A 20,140-nucleotide genomic window follows, 5' to 3' on the forward strand; every position below is an offset into this window, starting at 1 on the left:
CACACTCACACTCACTCACAATGATAAACATCTCCGTCTGCTTCTCTCCGCCTGATTGATTCTCTCTGTTTCATTTCATCTGCATTCCTCTCTCTGCTCTCTGCTCCTCAGTCACACTTGTAGCAGTTTGGAGTCTGGGAGGATCTAAATTTCCCATTACGTTTGTGCACGTAAACATTGTTTTCTGGTAAAACAAACAAACAGATGAGCCGTTGAAACTTGGGTTTGAGAGTTTGATTGTGGGTTTCTGTGAAAGAAGCTGGACTGTGGACGTGAAGAGACCTCGAAACACAGACGGATTGATGTCTCCTCTTCAGGATGGCAATCAGTTTGGTTTGATTTTCCTTCTTTATCATTATATCTAAATTATGTATCATTATTTTTAAGTTTCTTGAAACTTTCTGCAGTCTCCCTTAAAACCGATCGGTAAACCGCCACTTTGGCAAATTAAGGGGAATGAAAGATTGTTGTCTGCAGCTGCTCCTGCTGCATGCTCGTTAAACACTTGGTTGTCGATCTATGCTACCTCCAAGCCCATCACCTCCTCATCCTCATCTTTCATAACCAGACAGCCAATTTACCTACAAGTAAACAACACGTGCTGTACAAAGACACAGGACCTGTTTGCTATGTGCCAGACGTTTTTTTTCCCTCCCACCCTACGTAGTCAATCATTTGATCATTAAAGTGAAGGCCTGCCATTGATAACATGGTGGATATAATGTCTAATGTGATGCAGACGGAGAAATCCAGGCTGAGGTGGGCTCATGATCTGCTGATGAAATAATACAGAGGAATGACTCCAGCATGTTTGTGCAGAATCTAATAAAAACTCCGCATTACGATTATTTCAGGGGAGCAACCTCCGGGCAGCCAATGTACGGTTATTAAATATGCATTAAATGTGCATCGGTGTTGTCATATCAGAAGTGGACAACATTCGCTGAAACAGCCAGAGAGCTTCACTGTTTGTTGCTCCTGTAACACACTTGTACAACAACAGCAGGACAGATTCATGTAAAGTCACTGATCAACTCCGAACGCTCTGCAATTCAAATGCAGCAACAAATCAAGCTCATTAGGGACTTGTGATTAATTCGGTCCTCTCGCTTCTGTTACCGGGATGTCAGTATCAGACACGCGAGCGCAGCACGAACCTTTCACACTTTGATAATTAAAGGCAGTTGTTTTCTCAGTGAGCGGATGATGTGTGACAAAACACAGGAAAAAAAATATCCAAGTCGAAGGCCTGATTAGTGCAGCGATGCATCACAACCTCATCATTTTCTGTGGCATGATAAATGCATAAGGTTTGTAAGTGGGGCTTGATAATTAGCTTGTTAATCATCTTTTTTCCTTAGTAAAGACAGAGACACAAGTTTCCCTTATTAAGTTTGACTAAGAGCATAAGATTGTGGGTTGAGATTGACAGGAAATAGCTCACCTAAAATGGACAGCTTCCTTTGACCTTCACAACTCGACCTTCCAACTCTGAATGCTCTTCACTCACCTGAACTCCCCATCCTCCCTTGTTTCCTTACCTTCCCACATCCCCCCCCTCCTCCCCCACCCCCTCAACCCTTAACACGGGCCTATCTTTGGCATGTTAAGTAATGTGTGCGGCGGGATCACATGCGGTGCCCAGCAGGGCTTCGCTCGGCTTGAAGAGCACATAATCAAGGAGCACCAGAGTTCAATTTTACAGCGACTAATTAATTCTCTAGAATTCATCTCATTTTATGTTAGTGCTACCGCTGGCTATTTCTGCAGTGCACACTGTACACCCAGCTTAATATGCACCAGACACACACATGACTGTTGCAGCGTACCGCAGGATGCATACAGGAGCCTGGAGTTTTTCCTGTGTTCAATATTCAAATGGCAATGTGGTGCTTTCAGGCTCCCAAAGGGGATTTTCAGGAAAAGTACGAAAACAGGCCGACAGTGCATGAAGGAGATTTCATCACATGGTTCATTGCTGTTTCACAATCAGATGAAAAATGTTATAATTCTGTATCATATCTAGCAATGAAATGAAGGGAGATCTGTTTGGACAAAAATGACGAGTACATCTCATGGATTCCTCCTCTGGGAACATTTCTTAAATTAGAGCTGAATTTTTACTGCATATTGTAGATATTAAGGTTGAGGACGTCGTCATGGTGATATTACTTTTGCTCATATTGGAAACGAGTAGTAGATGTAGATTATAATCTGGCAAATCCTCCATATCTCTCAAAAGGGAGTGATTTACCCTTACTTGAAGTCATTTGATGTGATTTAATTTTTCTGTTTTCTACTGCGAATCAAAAGGAAATTTGAAATATGAGGATCCAGTGAGATTGTACTAGAAATGTTTGAGTGTATCTCACCCCACGGGTGAGATTTTCCATCAAATAAGTAACAAAAGGAGACTGTTGTGAAAGTCATGGAGTTGCGACCCTGGCCTCTTTTTGCAGCGTGCTCCTTCCCTCTGCCACAAGGCCCCTTAAGGCTGCGTTCAGAGTCATTTTGCTCTTCAAATCCCGGTCTAAAAGAAATTATTCAGCTCATGGATGACTAATACTGCTGTGGAATTGACCACAAGTCAGCCCCTGAAAGTAAACACGTGATCACTTTGTAAAAGCGTGAAGAGCTCACACAAACTGTGTTGACTGAAATCCACAGGCTTAATGTTTTGTTTTTTTTTTAATTTTTTTTAATTTTTTTTTTTTTTTAATTTTTTTTTTTATTCCTTTAGCCCTCAGTTCTTGTCCAAACTGTCAGCCGGACATGTTAGATCTCCTCAAGCCTTCACGGAGAGATGGGATGTGAAACACAGAGGAGATGAAAGATGTGGAAACAAGATGCCTACCCTGCATCATGGGGTTATCAGCTTCACTGGCTCAGTGTCCTACTTTGCTGCTTATGTGTGTGTGTGTGTGTGTGTGTGTCTGTCTGTCTGTCTGTCTGTGTGTGTGTGTGTATGTATGTCTTAGCAGTAAATTGTAATAACCATTATGTGCCTGTGAGATTCCTGGTTACAGAGAACACATGATAGAACTGGTGTTTGTGGCCACAAAGGCTAAAGCTGGTATCTCAGGCAGTCACATGGTCACATCAAACACTACAAAACACACACACACGCACACGCGCACACACACACACGCACACACACACACACACACACACACACACACACACACACACACACACACACACACACACACACACACACACAGACAGATCATATAGAGATTAGCGTTTGGCAATGTAATACAAAGTCTTCTTAAACATGAGATGTCACATTTCTCACAAATGTCTTGTTAGAGACCAGCGTCCCTGTTTGATTTTCAAGTGTGTCATATTGGCACCTCACACACCTTCACACACACAGATGCATGTACATGTACAGTATAGTATGCATTGCACACATTCAAATCTACTGTCACGCCTAAACACATTGTTCCATATGTATGAACACATTCAGGAATGCACACAGTGACAGTCTGATGGAGCGGATAGCTTTCCTGATCGAATGAATACAAACACACACACAGAGTGGAGTGCAGATAAGGCAGAACAGCTGGTTTCTGATGCTGAAGGGTGAAAATAATATATTTATAGTTTTTCCGCTTACAGAGGTTGAGAGGCTGCACAGAAAACACAAAAAAGAAGACACAAAACACTTGGTGACAGTGCCAAGAACCTGCAGCTGTCACATAGGATACAACCGCAGAGTGTTGAGTTGAGCAGCCAGTTTGCTTTATAAAAATCCCCCTGAATTATCTGTCTGAGAAAACTGAATGACTTCCTCTCTTATTTTCCCAATTTACTGAGGTCAAGGTGCTCTCGAGCGAGTCGCTTAAAGAGCCTCATCTCCCATCGGGCCTCAGTGACACGAGTGTAGATCTCATTTACATAAAGTACAGCTGGTTTCTTTGGTCCGGCACAGATCAAGTGAACTTAAATGTGATTTCTGTAGTTTTAACGCCAGTGTTGAGTAATTTTGGCATGACAGTAAAATTATAGTAAACAAAATAGGTCGATCAGAGCAAAGACTGCCGGCCTCTTTCCAGTTCAGAGATATACTCTGAAACTGCCCGGCTGGACCAGATCCAATTGAAAATCTCTAAAGGTTAAAAATAGTAAAAGGCTGCTGTACAAAAATATCCAAAAACTCCCTTTTAATTTTTTTTTCGTTAAATCCAAAAAGAAAACTGGCCTCCTTTTCAATATAGACAGCTCCTGAAATTAAGGAAAACCAGGTCTTAATTTTAAAGAACTGTAAAGTAATATGATTTATTTTAGTATTAAATTAAATGATTTTTCTAAGACTAATGGAAAAGAGTTGTTAGTACTATCAATCCCACTGTGAATCAACATCTTGTTCTACAACTCAGAGGCTGTTTGCGAGCACAAAACAGATTGTAAACAAAGCAGGTAGTTATGCATAATATTAGTTACTTTTATTTATTCTCTGCAAACAAAACAAGCAATCAGGTGACATTACCTTAAAGTTGAGACATTTCCTCATTTTTCTACATTTTTAGTTTAAACTATTAGTCAAAAAAGACCATGTGTGTAATTATTTAATGGATAAAATACATTTGTTGTTAGTCTGATATCAAGTTATGAGATGGCCACCGTTTCAGCTTTTTAATACACATTGATTTGTGGAAAGTATCACATTAATTCCACTCGAAAAATCTCTTTATTTAACGCACAGAGATCACTAATCACTTTGGCATTTAGAGCTCATTAATCTGTTCGCATTTATCAATCAGCCGTCCACTGAGGTTGTGTTTGTGCTGAATACACACACAGTCTCTTAATGATCCCTCTGACGGTGTCGCTGTAGTGAATTAATCTTCAGGGAAATATGCTGGGATCTGTGTATTTACACTACATGTGTGACTTGCATTTCTATGAACCAGTCTGCATTCGTGCCAGCTCTTTATGCAGTCCATATTGTAGTTTGTTTGTGTATGTAACACCACACACATGCCAACACAATCAACAAACAGGCCACACACTCGTGATAGAAGTTGGCCTTCAGAGAAGGGAGGGAAGAGAGAGAGAAAATCGAGAGAAAGGGACCTAATGAAGCAAAAACAGATCAATTTAGTTTAATTTTTGTCTGATCGGTTCATTTCTCGCATCGTTGCAGGCGGCTTACTGCACTTCACCTTTTGAAGTTGCCGGGACAACCATGAAAGCTTTTCGGGTTTGTGTGTGGAGTTAGAGATTTGCTTTCCCAGCCGGCCCAGGAGAGGAGAGACGTGGGTCAAACGCCGCTGAATCAAACTGATGCTAAAGACTCTCCACTGGGAATCACACATCTGAGCTTTTTCCTAGCTTTTCCCACCCGTGTTAAAAATGATTTTTGTGTAGCATTTGGATGATTTCAATTAATCATGCAGTTTATACACATGTTATGAGCCAAGAGGACTGTGGACCTCGAATGGCCGTTTATATTTGTGCTGCTTTAGATTTAATGGGAAAACTGCTTTAAGGCTTTATAACAAATACCAAACGGAGGGTAAATTTCTTCCAGTTAAAATTGAGCTACAGTAAAGCTTCCTGAGTGTCTCGCAATTTTGCATGATCGGCAAAATTAAAGACGGTTTCATCTGACTGAGGGAAAGAGTAAATAAACACAAGTGGAGTGCTAGCAGAGAATGGGGGGCAGGGAATTTACAATAGTTAAAAGATTATTTGCTATGAGGAAACAAAAGCAAAAAAACAAGCCGTTTCCTCGAAGGTTGCAAACTTGAAAACCTGTAAAAAGTGAATAATCTGCATTTCCAAATCAGTGAGACACATGCAGGATAAAGAACAGCAATAAGTCTGGAAACCATCCAAAGATATTTATCTGCACACAGACATGGTTTAGATGATGATTTGACCCACCACCATCTGACACTCCTGAATGTCTTAATTTAACATCGAACATATCTGTTTTATATCTTACATAATGCTGATTTCTCCATGTTCACAGACTCCTCTTGTGGAGACAAATTTTTTTTGTAATAATACGACCAGTAACACGTTTTCTCGTTTTAAAAGCAGTATCAAAAATCATTATCAGGAAAGCGGTAGATGAAGCAGATGAAGAACAGCGTGAGCTCAAACATTAAAGGTGATTTCATATATAACTCATAAATGCTCCATCCTTTATGGCTCACTGAGGAGATGTTCAGATTTTCAGCATGTATGTTTTCTCACTTTCTTTTGATTTGCCAACAAATCAGCACTTTTTCAGAGAACATGTATTTGGATGAATGGAGGGATGAGATCATTCAAAGTGACTGTACTTCAGTGATTGTGGAGGGAGAGATGAGAGTTTACACCCTGCCGCATAAAGCATATCGAACCTCTAATAAATAATGATAAAAACAATCTTGGTCATGAGAAGAAAAAGGAGTGAAATAACAGAAGAAGAAGAAGAATAGAAGAACGATATTTGATTGTTGCAGTTAAGAGTTTGTTTTGGATGTGGAGGGAAAAAGCGTGTTTGGATGTTTACTCCTTTTGTTTTCTATTCTCTTCTTCTGTCTCCCCCTCGGCAAACTCTCGCTGCTCTTCTGAGCATTTCGCCTTCTGAGTTGGTGTGTTTACATCTTTTTGTGGTCGTGCGAGGCAACACTGACAACAAAAAGACATATGCTGTGCTCCATATCCAGCATCATTAACTCTATGCCAATGTTAACAGAAGAGAAGTTGATCCAACAACTGAAAATATCAATTAAAACCAGGATGATCATTATAATTACCTTTCACTCCCCTGCTGGCAGCCAAGAAATAGACATCATGGAAACAGCAATATTTTGGATAAATTACCCTCGATTTTTGGTGCAGTTAATATACTTGATGTTCTTTCATTGATGCAACAGTTTGCTCAGTAAATTCGACTTCTTTTCAGTTTAAATTCATCAGCAGTGGACACCCCATCCTAGACTTCCTGCATCTGATCTGCTAATTATAATCATTATCAATATGATCGTTATCATCTTCAACCAAAAGTACATTTCACCTCGTCTTAGATGTGGAATTGCATTTTCTTTATCTAATGGGTGGGCCATTTATTAGCACATTCCCCAGAGATGCTGTTGCATGCAGGGAGTTTCTCCTCAAGTCAGGCATGGAAGACCTGCCTGTCTGCCTGCCTGCGCGCGTGTGCGCGTGTGCGTGTGTGTGTGTGTGTGTCTGTGTGTGTGTCTGTGTGTCTGTCTGTGTGTGTGTGTGTGTGTGTGTGTGTGTGTGTGTGTCTGTGTGTGTGTGTCTGTGTCTGTGCTCATTAATCTCCTTCCAATCGGCCATGACATGTTCATTAGCCCACTGCCTGTTTGCACTGTTAACGCTAAGCCTCAGCCAGAACTACGGTGTGTGTGCATGTTTTGTAGTACATGTTAACTAGTGTGTGTGTGTGTGTGTGTGTGTGTGTGTGTGTGTGTGTGTGTGTGTGTGTACACATGTGTATGTGTGTACGTGTGTACGTGTGCAAGCTATTAATAAACTCCAGTCCGGAGAGCAGACTCTTTTAGTTGTTAGAAAAAAGCAGAGATAAGGCAGAGATGAGTTCTATAATAAAAGAGATGTTTTAACAATGGATAGGGGAAGTTGCCATTAAACTCATTAAACATTAAAGGGCTCACACACATACACACACACACGCACACACACACACACACACGCACACAAAAACACTAGCACAGTTTCACAACACGGCAGTTCAAACAATCTGAGTTAATGACTGCTTCATCTCATTTTATGTCCCTTTGTTTTGTTGTTAAACCTGCAGGAAAGTAAACACTACAGGTTGCGTTTCATGTGAGAACGTGGCGTGAAGTGGTTTTATATTCAAATAAACAAACGCATTTTTTTTTTAGTTTATTTGACCGATTTTTTTTTCCTCTTGCTTTGCCACAGATCATCAATGTTTTTGATTACAAAGAGCTCACAAAAATGCATTTGGATTGAGTTTTTTTATAAAATTTTTTTTATTTTTTTTATATTCCTTTATAACACGACCAAAGTCCACTAAAAAGACGAATGAAAAAAGTACATTTTGTTGACGGCTACCTTGTGTAACGTCTCTCTCCTTTCTCAGTAAGGTTGACTCCCTGTTGGACTCATACATCATTGTCTGTATTCCCTGTTGCCTCTCTGGGTTGCTGTGATCTTGTCTGCTTGATGCATTGGTCCTTTAAACATCCCCGGTCTCTGTTGGTTGCTGCGGCTGCGTTGTTATTCCCCGCTGACCGTCTCTACACAGAGAGAAAAGATTTGACCGTTCTGCTGTGACTGTGGTTTGGACACGAGTCTCTGCGCTGCGTTTTTTTTTTTTTTTTTTTTTTACTGGGTGCACTTAAAAATGTTGTATCCAGAAACACTCACTGGTGTGTGACATTGTCTTCATTCATTCACTTAGAGGAACAAACTCATGATATCTAAAGTGACCTTCGGATCCAGAGGTGACGTACAGTGAAGGAGTTTTGGATGGATTTTTCCTTTTAGAAAGGACCTTTAATGATTTCTTGCTGAGAGATCAGAAGATTTGAGAGAGGTCTCAATCTTCTCGCATAACACTCAGCAAGAAAGCTACTAAGCATATTTTCCAACATCTTAAACTATTCCTTAAACACTTTTTTTGTTTTTAATGATAAAAGAAACCACAGAATTAAACTTTTTCACGTAAAAATGTTAATTATAATCATAAAATTCCTTTTTTCTCTGTTTTGCTTCTTTCTTTCTAATTTCCATTTGTTTCCTTCCATCTTTCAGTTTCCTCATTTTAAATACTGCTTCCCTGATGTCTTTTCCCATTCTCCATTTCTTTAGATCGCCATGTCGACCGTACCTGCCTCATTAGCTTCTTTTTTGTCCAGTTTCTTCCTGTCCTGCTTCAAACTTTTTCCTTCCCCCTGTGCAACCTGTTTCCCTGCTCTTGTTTTACTTCTGTGTTTCATCTCGGGTTTAGTTCAGACAATCTGAAGACGATTTCAAAACACAATTTAAATGCACCATGCACGGTAAAAAAAAAGGAAAAAAAAGTCCTCCCCTCCTCTGCTTTCATTGCCTTTATTTTCTTTCAACTTAACTCTTAAGTCACCCAGAAGACAGTGAAGGTCTCCCAAAGGTTGTCCTATTGTGCGTCTGTCTCTCAACATCCCACGGTGTTATTTTGCATTTATGGTTCCCTGTGTTGATTCACTTTGCCTACATCTTCTGAGTTATGCGCGCGCGCGCGCACACACACACACACACACACACACACACACACACACACACACACACACACACACACACACACACACAAGCACGCACCCACACACACACGCACACACACACGCACACACGCACGGGCGCCAGCAGGGTTTTGACTGCCTGAGCTGTTTGTGAAACAAAGCAGTAGTTTGTTGAAAGCTGCAAATGCTTCATTATGTAAGATGTGTTTACCAGATTACATTTCATTTTTTCATTTTCATTTCATTCATCATCAGATGCCAGTCTACACTTTCAGTTGTCCTCTGCCTCACTTTATCTCTCACTCGGTTGCTCCAAAAAGTCATTGTGCATCTGCTGCTCTCTCTCACCTCTCCTGGTTTAGCTCTGTCCATTATAAACATTTTTTTTAACTTGTCTCCCAATTTTACATTATATAAACCATGATGATATCTACATGTCACACTCATGTTTAGGTGTCAGAATTGAGTCTGAAAATTTGAATTATGTACAGAGAGGCACACACACTGGCACACATCATTGGCTTGAAACAGTTTTCCTGCAGACTTACCTGCATCAGGCAACATATAGGGATTTAGTTTATATAAACGAGGACTTAAGAAGCGATACAAATGGTTTCATCTGTCTAACCGTTGCTCTTCCCTTCTTCCCGTCTTGCATTCAGCCCAAGCAGCGCACCTCTCTGTCCTCCTCTCTGGATGTCCAGAGGCCGGTAAACCACAGCTGTGAGCCCAGCGAGGTGAGCTCTTCCCTGGGCTACGCCAGCTTCAGCACCAGCCCCCCTGCCAGCCCTCCACTCAGCCCCAACCAGGAGGACTCTGCCGGCTCCAACGACGACTGTCAACTCACAGGTAACACACACAAAGCATTAAACTTGTTCCTTAATAAGAAAATTAGTATTAAAGGCTGTGTGATAGCAAACATCCCCACTGGAATGTCTTGACCTTTCACCTCCCCATGGAGAAGCCACAGCACAGACATCTTTTCTGAAAATACCACATTGGGAACACTTTTACTTTCAGGTTGTTTATATTTGCTGTGATTCATGACAGTGTTATTTGGATTTAAAGGGGAAATTGTCTTTTGTATGGTGGCAGTTATTTTTGTATTATTGATTAATCTGTTGACTGGTTTTATTAGAAAATGATTTGGTCCATGAAACATGAAAAATGGAACCATAGTTTTTTTTTATTTTTATATATATATATATATCCAATAATTAAGTTGCTTGTTTTGTCCAAAAGTACAAAACCCAAAGAAATTCAGCATAATAATGATAAATGATTTTAAAAGGATCATTTTTCTCTCAATCTTTCTGACTGACTGAGTTCTTATATATATCGTATATTATCACTTGCTGTCATCAGAGTGGTTGTGAAGACCTGCTGTAGAGTCTCTGTATCTATGGAATATCAGAGTGGAGGATCTGAAAATGATCCTTGTCTCTGTGGAGCATCTGTTGTCAGGGCATGTAATGTAGTTTGAGCTGGAGTGAATGGGAGCGTAAAAATCTGTGTGGAATATTTGAAATATCACATTTGTAATGTATATTTGGCAGCTGGTAACTGTGAGTAGTTGTGTAATTTATGTTCTACTCAATAATGCATGAAGTACATATTCACTCTGAAAGTCAAGATATTGAATCCTGGTACCTTTGGCCTCGTGGTGGATTATTACCTTTTTATATTTAGTTGACTATTATCACACAAGTCAGTGTTGAAGTTCCTCTTTAATGAGTCTTTTTTGCTGAGTTCAGGTGGTGTTTAAACTCTTTCAGCCTGGGAACCAAATGAAACTGTGTGAGCCTTTTTCCTTGGGAACCGGGAAATTGAAATCATATTTCTGCTCCTGTCATCACAACCAAGAGGCAAACACCTCAGAGGCCAACAACACATCTCAGACAGAACTGGACTCAGTCAGTCTGTGGAAGGTTTAGAGGGCACTCCATTAAAACTGGATAGGTTCTGATGGAGGGGAAAAAAATATTGTTTGGAATAAGCAAAAATGACATACACTTTGTTCCAGAAATACTTGAGATGAAATGTTATTTTTTTTGAGAGGGATTCCTTTCAGGTAGAATAAGAAGTTAACCTTCAATCTTGTACTATTAAATAAATCAAATTAAATGCAAGCGTTTAGGTTTTGCTTTGAAAAGAAGCATTTCAGGGGTATTTTGAGGTGATGTCTTACAGATGAAACTCATGCCGGTTCATCTGCAAAATTAGAATGCAATGTCGTTTGAGGTGAAAACTCTTCTGGATATCTTAAAAACTCGGCTCCAAGACATCAGCAAAAAATACTCTTAGTCCTGCCAGTAGGCCCCGTTACTGTCATACCAGATGAAAGACTGTTAGCTTCAACTAATGATGCTCCCTCCTGCTGAGTTTTAAAGTTTCTTCTCCAAAAGGAATATTCTCATGAACGAGGTGTTCTCTTATAAGAGTCTCATAATCAAGGCAGTGGCGCCTTAAAATCTGCGTATACGCACATTTTTTATACTACTTATTTACGTGTACAAAATAAAACAGGAAGATAAATACTAAATGATGCAAGCATATTTACTATTTTTGCATTTTTTTTTTTAATGCAATTATGTTTGTCAAAATGTTTTGAAAGTTTAATATCATGTTTCATACGATCGGCTCTTGATTACCACATATAGGTCCCTGTAAATCCCCTTTTATTTCATGCTCCCATAAGGAAGTATCTTTCCCTTTAGTTTGGTACTGAACTTTGTAAACTATACATGGACAGATATCAGTGATTACCTGATTCCTTCTCTCACCTGGGTCTCAGTCCAACTGTCCCTCATTTGTCCCGCTGCTGTCAGGCACCAAGAGACAAGGTAGAGCTGGGGAAGTGGAACAGGCAGGAGGTGTGTGTGTGTGTGTATATGCGCGCGTGTGTGTGCGCGCGCGCGTGTGTGTGTGTGTGTGTGTGTGTGTGTGTGTGCGCACGTGCATGTGCGTTTCATCCGGGAACAGTTCAGAGGCCCAGCTACACTTTGATCTGTGTAGAGCCTCAAACGAAAAACACATTCATTATCAATCCACAGGTGCCTGAACACACAGAGCCAAAACTGAACCAGACATCTTCATCCACGATTCCTACTGAAGCATCGCGCTGGTATTTATGTAACAAGCCTGTAGCGTTTCCATCTTGAACTTACATAAAGAGTCTTGGCCTGACACCGATGTCTCGCTGATCTTCTGAGGATAAACATTGATGTCAATTATTGATCACAGAGTTGAAATTCTCTCCTTTTTACATTGACCTACTCTCAACAGATGACCTTCATACTTACAAATCTTGAGTTGATACATAAGAGTTTGATAATTTGCCAGAAAATGCTCATGTTTTAATACTGACTTTGGTGTCAATGGTGTCTGTTTTCATAGTGATTAATTTTGACAAGACAACGTTGTCTTCAGCAGAGACATCAAACCTGTTGCTCCTGCAGTGCGCTGATCTGTGATGATTGTGCTGCCAGTTATTAGTTAAGGACAATAATGTTTGTTTAGCGTCGGTGGTACTGATTGAGCTGTGTTAACCAATACTGTTTTTGAATCTGGTAAATTAGTCACATTCATTAACTTTGGAAATCGTGTATCTTCCTTTTTTGGCGGAGAGCAGTTTAGATTTTTCAAGAAATATTTGATCATTTTGGAGAATCTTTTTTTTTTTTTTACTTTTTTGCTGAAAGTTAAATGTACTTTCTCTTAATTTGTACAAAAACTGATATGCAAAAGTAACATGTTGCAAAAAGGAATTCCTGTAATAATTGTTCAAGGAAAACATGGATTCGTTTTTATTTCAGTTTCAACAACTTATACATTCAAATTAAAAAATTTCAAGTTTTACAGCTCTCTCTCTCTCTCTATATATATATATATAAAATTAAAGAAAAGGAAACCAAATTACTCTTCAGTTTAGATATTGCTGGAATAGAATATAGTTTAGAGAAGGATTACAAACAAGAATCCAATGTAAAACAACAAATACAAAAACATTTTAAAAAGGAAACTACAGATCAGGGAGTTGTTTGTATGCTCAGTGACATGAATGTATGTATATGCACAGTGAGTTACAGAAGACGGGAATAATTCAGACCACTTCATTGTGGTAATATAATCCTGGCAGGGCTCCATCTTTTAGTAAGTAGTTCTTTTTGGAGTCTTAACGAGTAGGAAAATATGGATTTGATTGCAAATATACTGCAACTTAAGGCTGCAGAAAAGAGGCCTCTCATATTGATGTGTAATGCCTTATTACATTATATAAGTACTGCAGCACTTTATAGCCAATAATGTAAATGCAGTATGCGTACCTGTACCTGTTTCACTCTCTGTGCCTCTCTCTGTTTGTGTGTCTCTCTCTCTCATTGCCCTTGCCTCAAGTTCCAACACCAGGAATAGATTGGCACCTGTTTATTTTTCCATTTAATTTTTTCTTCATTTTTTTTTCCTCCTCCGTCTTCTTCGGCAACTCCGCTCATCCCTCCTGCTCCCTCTTCTTATTAGCTTTATAAGGCCCATTGTGGGGTTGCCATGGTAACCACTGGCTTACAGAGAGCGAGACAGCGAGCGAGAGAGAGAGAGAGAGAGAGAGAGAGAGAGAGAGAGAGAGAGAGAGAGAGAGGAGTATATATGTATGTGGGTACAGAAGGCAAAGAGTCACAGAATTCAAAGGATGCCAGTGGAAAAAAGAGTGGGTGAGAGAGAGAGAGAGAGAGAGAGCGAATGAGAGTCTAATGTTGCAGGGGGGAGGGGGAAAGGTTGATGATGTACAAAAATCAGGAATATAGAGAGAATGAAATGTGAGATTTCAGGGGGTTGGATTGAGAAATGAGGACAAGAAAGTGAAGGGAAGACTCTTTTTTTTTTTTTTTTTTTTTTTCCCTGCACACCATAAAAGGTCTTTCCTTCCTTCCGCTCCATATCTGTCTCTCCTCTTGTTAGTCCCTTCACTCTCCCTAAAAGATCTTCAACCATTCTTTGACTCTAATCTAACATGATACAATAAACCCCCAGCCCTGCAGCAAAGTATGCAGGTGTCATCCACCTGCGTGGGCAGTTGGACAAAACAGAGCCCTATTTATAACCCGATCCAGCAGTGGTGCTGCTGCTCTGCTACGTAACTCAGGTTTATGTAATGCTGGACATCAGTGGAGAAGATACTCCCTCAGTGCAGAGTGCCAAGTGCAATGCAGTGTTATGCAAAAGGAGTGCAACTGTCAACGCAGTTGTCCTCCATGAATTATGCAGTGGCCCCATGCGGCAAGTCAGCAGCAAACGGGCACAAATCTGCAAGTATTTATTAATCTGGAAGCTGTTTGGTTGGAAACTTCACAACTTCTTATGCACAAATTAATTGAAATGGGAATTTCGGTATTCTTCAACCTGGCGCTTATTCTATGGGGTTTTCTTCTGTTACAGTTGATCATTATAACATGTAAAGCTGCAGTAATTATTATTCTCATTTAATAAGGGGTCAACTGACTCATGTCGAGTTAAACGGGGTGAAAGAGTGTTACTCACAACCCACCGAGAGACATAAGCAGCTTATTCTGCACCTTTCGGCTCACTGTTTTGGATTCATGACGCACGGGTTCACTCCCCAGGCTCTCATCAGCATTGTTAGCAGCTGTAGTTGTCAACTGTTTCTAATAAACTAACTGGATACTATCTGCCTGGCACCCAACAACAGAAAGACAAAATGAACACTTGGTGAACAGAGTGAAGCGTGTAGCAGTTTGAGAGACAGATATTTCCTGCAGGACGTGATGGAGACCAAAACGGAGATAAAAGAAGAATGAATATTAATCTTCAATTCATAAAGTGGCGAAAAAGAAATTCAAATACATACTAATGTCGCTCCTTGATGCTTTAATTTGTACATAGGCACTTAATCAACTTTGTGTTGTGTTAATGTTGTATCGACAGCTCATTCTCATCGGCTCCAAGTGGCCAGAAAAACTGTTAATACAGCTTTAACTTGCGTCTGTTGTTAACATTTACCTCTGATGCATGGGCCAAGGAGTGCGAACCTCTTGAAGCTTTGTTTTAGAAAATTCCCATTTACGGAAATCCTCTCAAGCACTCAGCTTTAAGTGCGATCAAAATTTGTTGCTTGTGTGATAAACTGTATAGAGCAGCAGCTGTCGAGCAGTGAGCCACAACTTGAGGCTTTCCTCTCACATTTGAAGCTACGCCTCTTGGATTCATAAGAGCTAAACAGACAGTATCTAGCATCATCATGTTAATAAAGATCTGTTATACTACATTAACTACAGGGTTTCCAGGGGACGACTTTTCTTGCTCCATCCCACATTTCCCAAATGTCTTCATCAGCTTAGTTGTATCTACAGAGTTCATTTTTGTATTACAAGCATGAAAAATCTTTCTTTTTTTTTTTTTTTTTGGCTGACTCACTTTATGAAACACTCTTTTAATGAGCATATCTAAATATGTGCTGTGTTTTCTGAGTGTTTCCTCAAAATACGAACAACCACAAAGGGGCTGAGTGATCGATGATCTCAATCAGTTAATGAGCCACAAATGGCAAAGCGGTCAACTGATTTGTGCGTGTGTGTGTGTGTGTGTGTGTGTGTGTGTGTGTGTGTGTGTGTGTGTGTGTTTATTTGAACGACTGGGGTTCATCAGAGCTCCGTTGCTTAATTCACTTCCTTTGTTCTCAAATATCCCACACTGCACCTGTACCCTGACATCCACTACAAGGGCATTCTTCTGCACAAATGCAGGTCTGCCTGCCTGCTCCGCTTGATCATTAAGTCATTGTCAAAGTCAGCAAAGCCTTTGTTTGCAGCATTAATTCGATACTCATGCACACACACACACGCCTGCTTTTTTTTTTTTTTCTTGATTTCCCATCCAGTTGCGACCTTGTTTGTCGGTTCCCTCCCTTCTCTCACAATCACGTTTGAAGCCGTTGTCTTTTCTGTGTGTCTGTAATGTATGAAACTTCATGTAATAATATCTAATGCTCAAAAATGTTCCATTAACATATTTAATTTCCAGAAACAAGCATGCACAAATCATATGTGCTTGTTTTTTCTTCTCTAATATTTTGCTCTGAAATAGAAAAGCAGACTGTGGACTTGCTCTCCACTTATATAGAATGACAGGAATTTTCCCCGCTGTTCTAACCAGGTTGAATGCACTGAATGCGGGACCCCCGTTGTGTGGCAGAATGCAAATGTGGAGAAATTACAGCTCTCCTCTCGCTACTTTTTCACTCAGGGTTGAGACACAATCAATCAAGGAACAAAGCTGTTTAGTCAAATTTGAAAGGTGGAGGAAGAAAAAGCGACATTCGGGCACTCTGTTGTTTGTGCAGTTTTGTTCCTGTAAAAGTGTAATGTGGTCGAAGACACACCTGTACAATCTCATGCAATCCAGTGCAATATAGAAATATCTTTGCGAGGATAACAAGATTCAGTTTTTGACGCAGAAGTCCTGATGGAAGGCCGATTGGGTTCTGGGTGGTGCTGGTGGTAGTTACCGCTCCATCGTCCTGCTGTTGGTAGTAAGACTTACTGCAGAGCTGGATCAGCGCCTTCGGACATCACCACTGCACGTGTCCTCTCCAAATTGTTCCGCCCTGAGAGATGGAGCTCTAATTAACAGCCCGGTTTCAATAATGAGCAGGATGGTTTTGATCACATATTCTGTGTGCTCGTTTCGCTCCGTTTTCACCTCGGGCAGCTGCGCTAACGAGACAGGTGAAGGACATCTGTTAGCGCCGTGTGCTTGATGGGGAGGTCCGTTGCATTGTGCCGACGTGACAATATCCGGTCCGCATCCAGTCAAGGATGAAATGAAATGCTGTCGGGTCTGAAATATATCTGTAAGGTTGCGTGATGGCTGTCTTTGGGATCTGGTACCAACATTCATGGTGTCCACAGGAGGAATTCTACACTTTGGTGATCTCCTGACTTCCTTTGGTACGGCAATGATTTGAAAAGTTTCCCAGAGGATGCATTCTAATAATTTTGGTTTTCCCTTCACCTTTCATTCCGTACCGTTATCAGGCCAAGCTTTAAATGATCTGAAACTTGGATTTGTGGTCAAATTTAATCAAAATTTGACTTTTCGTGCATGTTAACGCTGCCATCGAGAGCATGCTAATGTTAGCCCTTCAAATCTGTGCCTGCGCTGTGGCTAATTAGAGCTTCACGGAGCGGCTTGCGTCAGTTGTATTATTCTTTTGTGTCCAGTCGTTTCAGCAACAAGCCTCTTACAAATGCATGCACTCCTTAATGCCTTCTTTTTAACGTCACGACGGCCATCGGCACGATGCCTTCTTCTCCCGTCTTTGTGTCCTTGTTTAAATCTCCTTGGTGTCGTCGTTTTGAATTTGAGGACCTGAGGTGGTGATGAGTCATGTTCTGAAGCTACGAACACAAAAGAAACTCGCACAGACAGCCAGACTCAAGCTCAAAAATAACTAAACACACAGTAACACAATTCAGGGAGATGCACAGAGAAGCTCATCCTGCTATTGATCACAGTCAAGGCGGTGAAGAATGACGACAATAAGGGACCTGATTGGACAGAATATAGTGTAGCTTCATGACGCACTAGTGTCTGCAGTTTTTCCTGTTTATCATGCTAACAATACAGTGTTGACAAAAAAAACCAAAACATTTTAAAGTCAAAAACTGCCCTCTGGACAACAATTTGTGAAAATTGTACACAGTTATTCAATAGCTGATAGATTCAAGCATGCATGTTGTATTTAGATGTATTTTCTGTTACATGTTTTTTCATGATTGCATAGAAATTATTTAATATTGTGGCTGCGTGTTTTGAAGTAGACGCCCCATTCGGCTTCATAAATTCTGTATATAATGACCGTGATTGGTTGGTTCCCGGAAAAGAAAAAAAAAAACCGATCATGTGGCCGTCTCTAAAAAATTAACTGGTCACTCACTTCAGAGAGCTCAGCTGCAGAGACAGCACAGTCTCCTCTCTAGTTTGTGTTCTTATATAACTAAAAAAAATTACATAAATAAAGAAGAGTTGCATAAAATCACTTCAGTTACTAACAGATTTGTATAAAATGATGAAACCTCAATCACTGCTGACCTCATATCAGTCATTGAACTGTTACCATGTCGCACACAAATGGAATTTCAGTGACGTTGGATGGAGACTGCCGTCACAGGAGACTTCAGGAGAAAAATGGGTTACCGCGGGAGACGAGCCAGTTGCCGTGGCAATAAACTCTTGAATTAGGAATGAAAGTGTGAATTCAATATCTGCTGACTGGCCCCTCTCCGCCTTAAGGCTGGGTTTAGAGACATACAGGCTATCGGACATGAAGTAATGCTCCCAGCAGGTAGTCTGTATCTCCAATTGCCGCTTCCCACGGGAGCGTTAAGCCGGACCTGTTTGCACCTGTTAGTGTAACGCTCTCCGTGGTGGCACAGACCCGAGGCTAACTTTCAGTGACTCTCAAATTTAAAAAAAAAAAATAAAAAAAAAAAATAAAAAAAAAGGAGATGAAGATACAGGAAATTGTCACTAAATTTTTACTCAGGATTTAAATAAATTAGGGGAGTGGTTCCGGGACACGCCACACGGGCTCAAATGACGTCAACAGTGAGTCTCCGTCTTCATTTCTGGCTGAACTTTTACCGGTTATCATTCTCCTTCTGTCTTTTTCAACATTTTCTGTCTGTCTACACCATCTGAAAAAAAAAAAAAAAAAAGGCGAGAATGTTCCTAAAAATCTAATATTTAAAATACATAAATTAGGGAAGACGGAAGGAAATGCAGATTCGGGGACTGTGTGTCTGTATTTTGTGGCAGTAAATGGTAATGAATGTATTCAAAAGAAAACTTGTTGTGATTGTTAAGATAATAAATGATGATAAACGGTCAGCAGTTGTTGACCTGACTTTCATGTTTGCTGCCACTTAACCATTACAAACACGGACGGAAAAGTTGTTATGCTATTTCCATTTATCTGCCTCTAATACTCTGTCGTTAGTTTCAAAGACATGTATTGTCAAAAACAGTAAGTGGTATTTACAAATGATGTGATTAGTTGTTATTAGTGTTGTGATTAGTATATTAATATTTGACATATATGGTCTGTGTGTGTGTGTGTGTGTATACATGTGCGTATGTACACAAGCGAGTTGAATTAGCTCTTTATGCAGGTTAACAACCGGTAGGTCTACTCTTATCTTGATTGCATATGGCCGTGGTATATAGGTGGAACAATGTCCTCCAAGTTTGTACGTACCACTTTGCTATGTGTTTAAACAGTGTTTTGTTTTTTTTAACCCCACATTACAATCATGGAACCTAGAATTTTTTGGTTATTATCCCTATTTCTACATAATAATATAGGGATTGCTCAGTTGCCGTGACAACTGAGAAAACTCCATCTGCTGTAGAAGATGGAAAAATGTGATTGAAAGCTGCGGAAAAGCTAATAACTGGAGCTTGACTCCACCAGCTCTACTACTACTGCTATTATTTTTTTAAGCTCCAGAAAAATAGATAAATCCAACTAGTCGGTGGAAATATTCGGGTATCCATAAATTGAAACGTTCCTCCGGTGCCATTTAGGAGTCCTTTTGGGCCTTTTTGCTGCCGGTTGTGACATTTCCAACAATACCTGAAGGGAGCGTATCTGCAGCTCTCACATGTGGCTAATTGAATTTGCTGAAATGCTCAAACAATTTCTCAAATCGTTGTACCACTTCAAATCATGTCCTGTCGTCATCATCAGCACCACCACAGTCCGGCAGGACCATTTACATTTTGGTTTGTTACCACAGCTTAGCTCTAACCTAATGTTAGCTTAGTGCCAGAGGCTCAGGGAGCAGAGAGTGATTTATCACCGCCTATGGCACTGAGGAAATAGGACTCACTCTTTA

The 20,140-nt window shown here is 40.3% G+C and overlaps 1 protein-coding gene across 5 annotated transcripts in view; it reads left to right on the forward strand.

The window, feature by feature from the left end:
• anks1b (ankyrin repeat and sterile alpha motif domain containing 1B) overlaps positions 1-20,140 on the forward strand; it is a 193,822-nt gene that overhangs the window by 108,671 nt on the left and 65,011 nt on the right. For all 5 annotated transcript variants that reach the window (XM_069164827.1, XM_069164826.1, XM_069164825.1 and 2 more), the window contains exon 13: positions 9,893-10,079. In XM_069164827.1, the coding sequence (XP_069020928.1) occupies positions 9,893-10,079 (187 nt within the window). The remainder of the gene's footprint in view (positions 1-9,892; positions 10,080-20,140) is intronic.

Source organism: Embiotoca jacksoni, unplaced genomic scaffold, assembly GCF_022577435.1.
Source record: "Embiotoca jacksoni isolate LCO1_2020_lvr unplaced genomic scaffold, fEmbJac1.0.p SCAF_32, whole genome shotgun sequence".
NCBI lineage: Eukaryota > Metazoa > Chordata > Actinopteri > Embiotocidae > Embiotoca > Embiotoca jacksoni.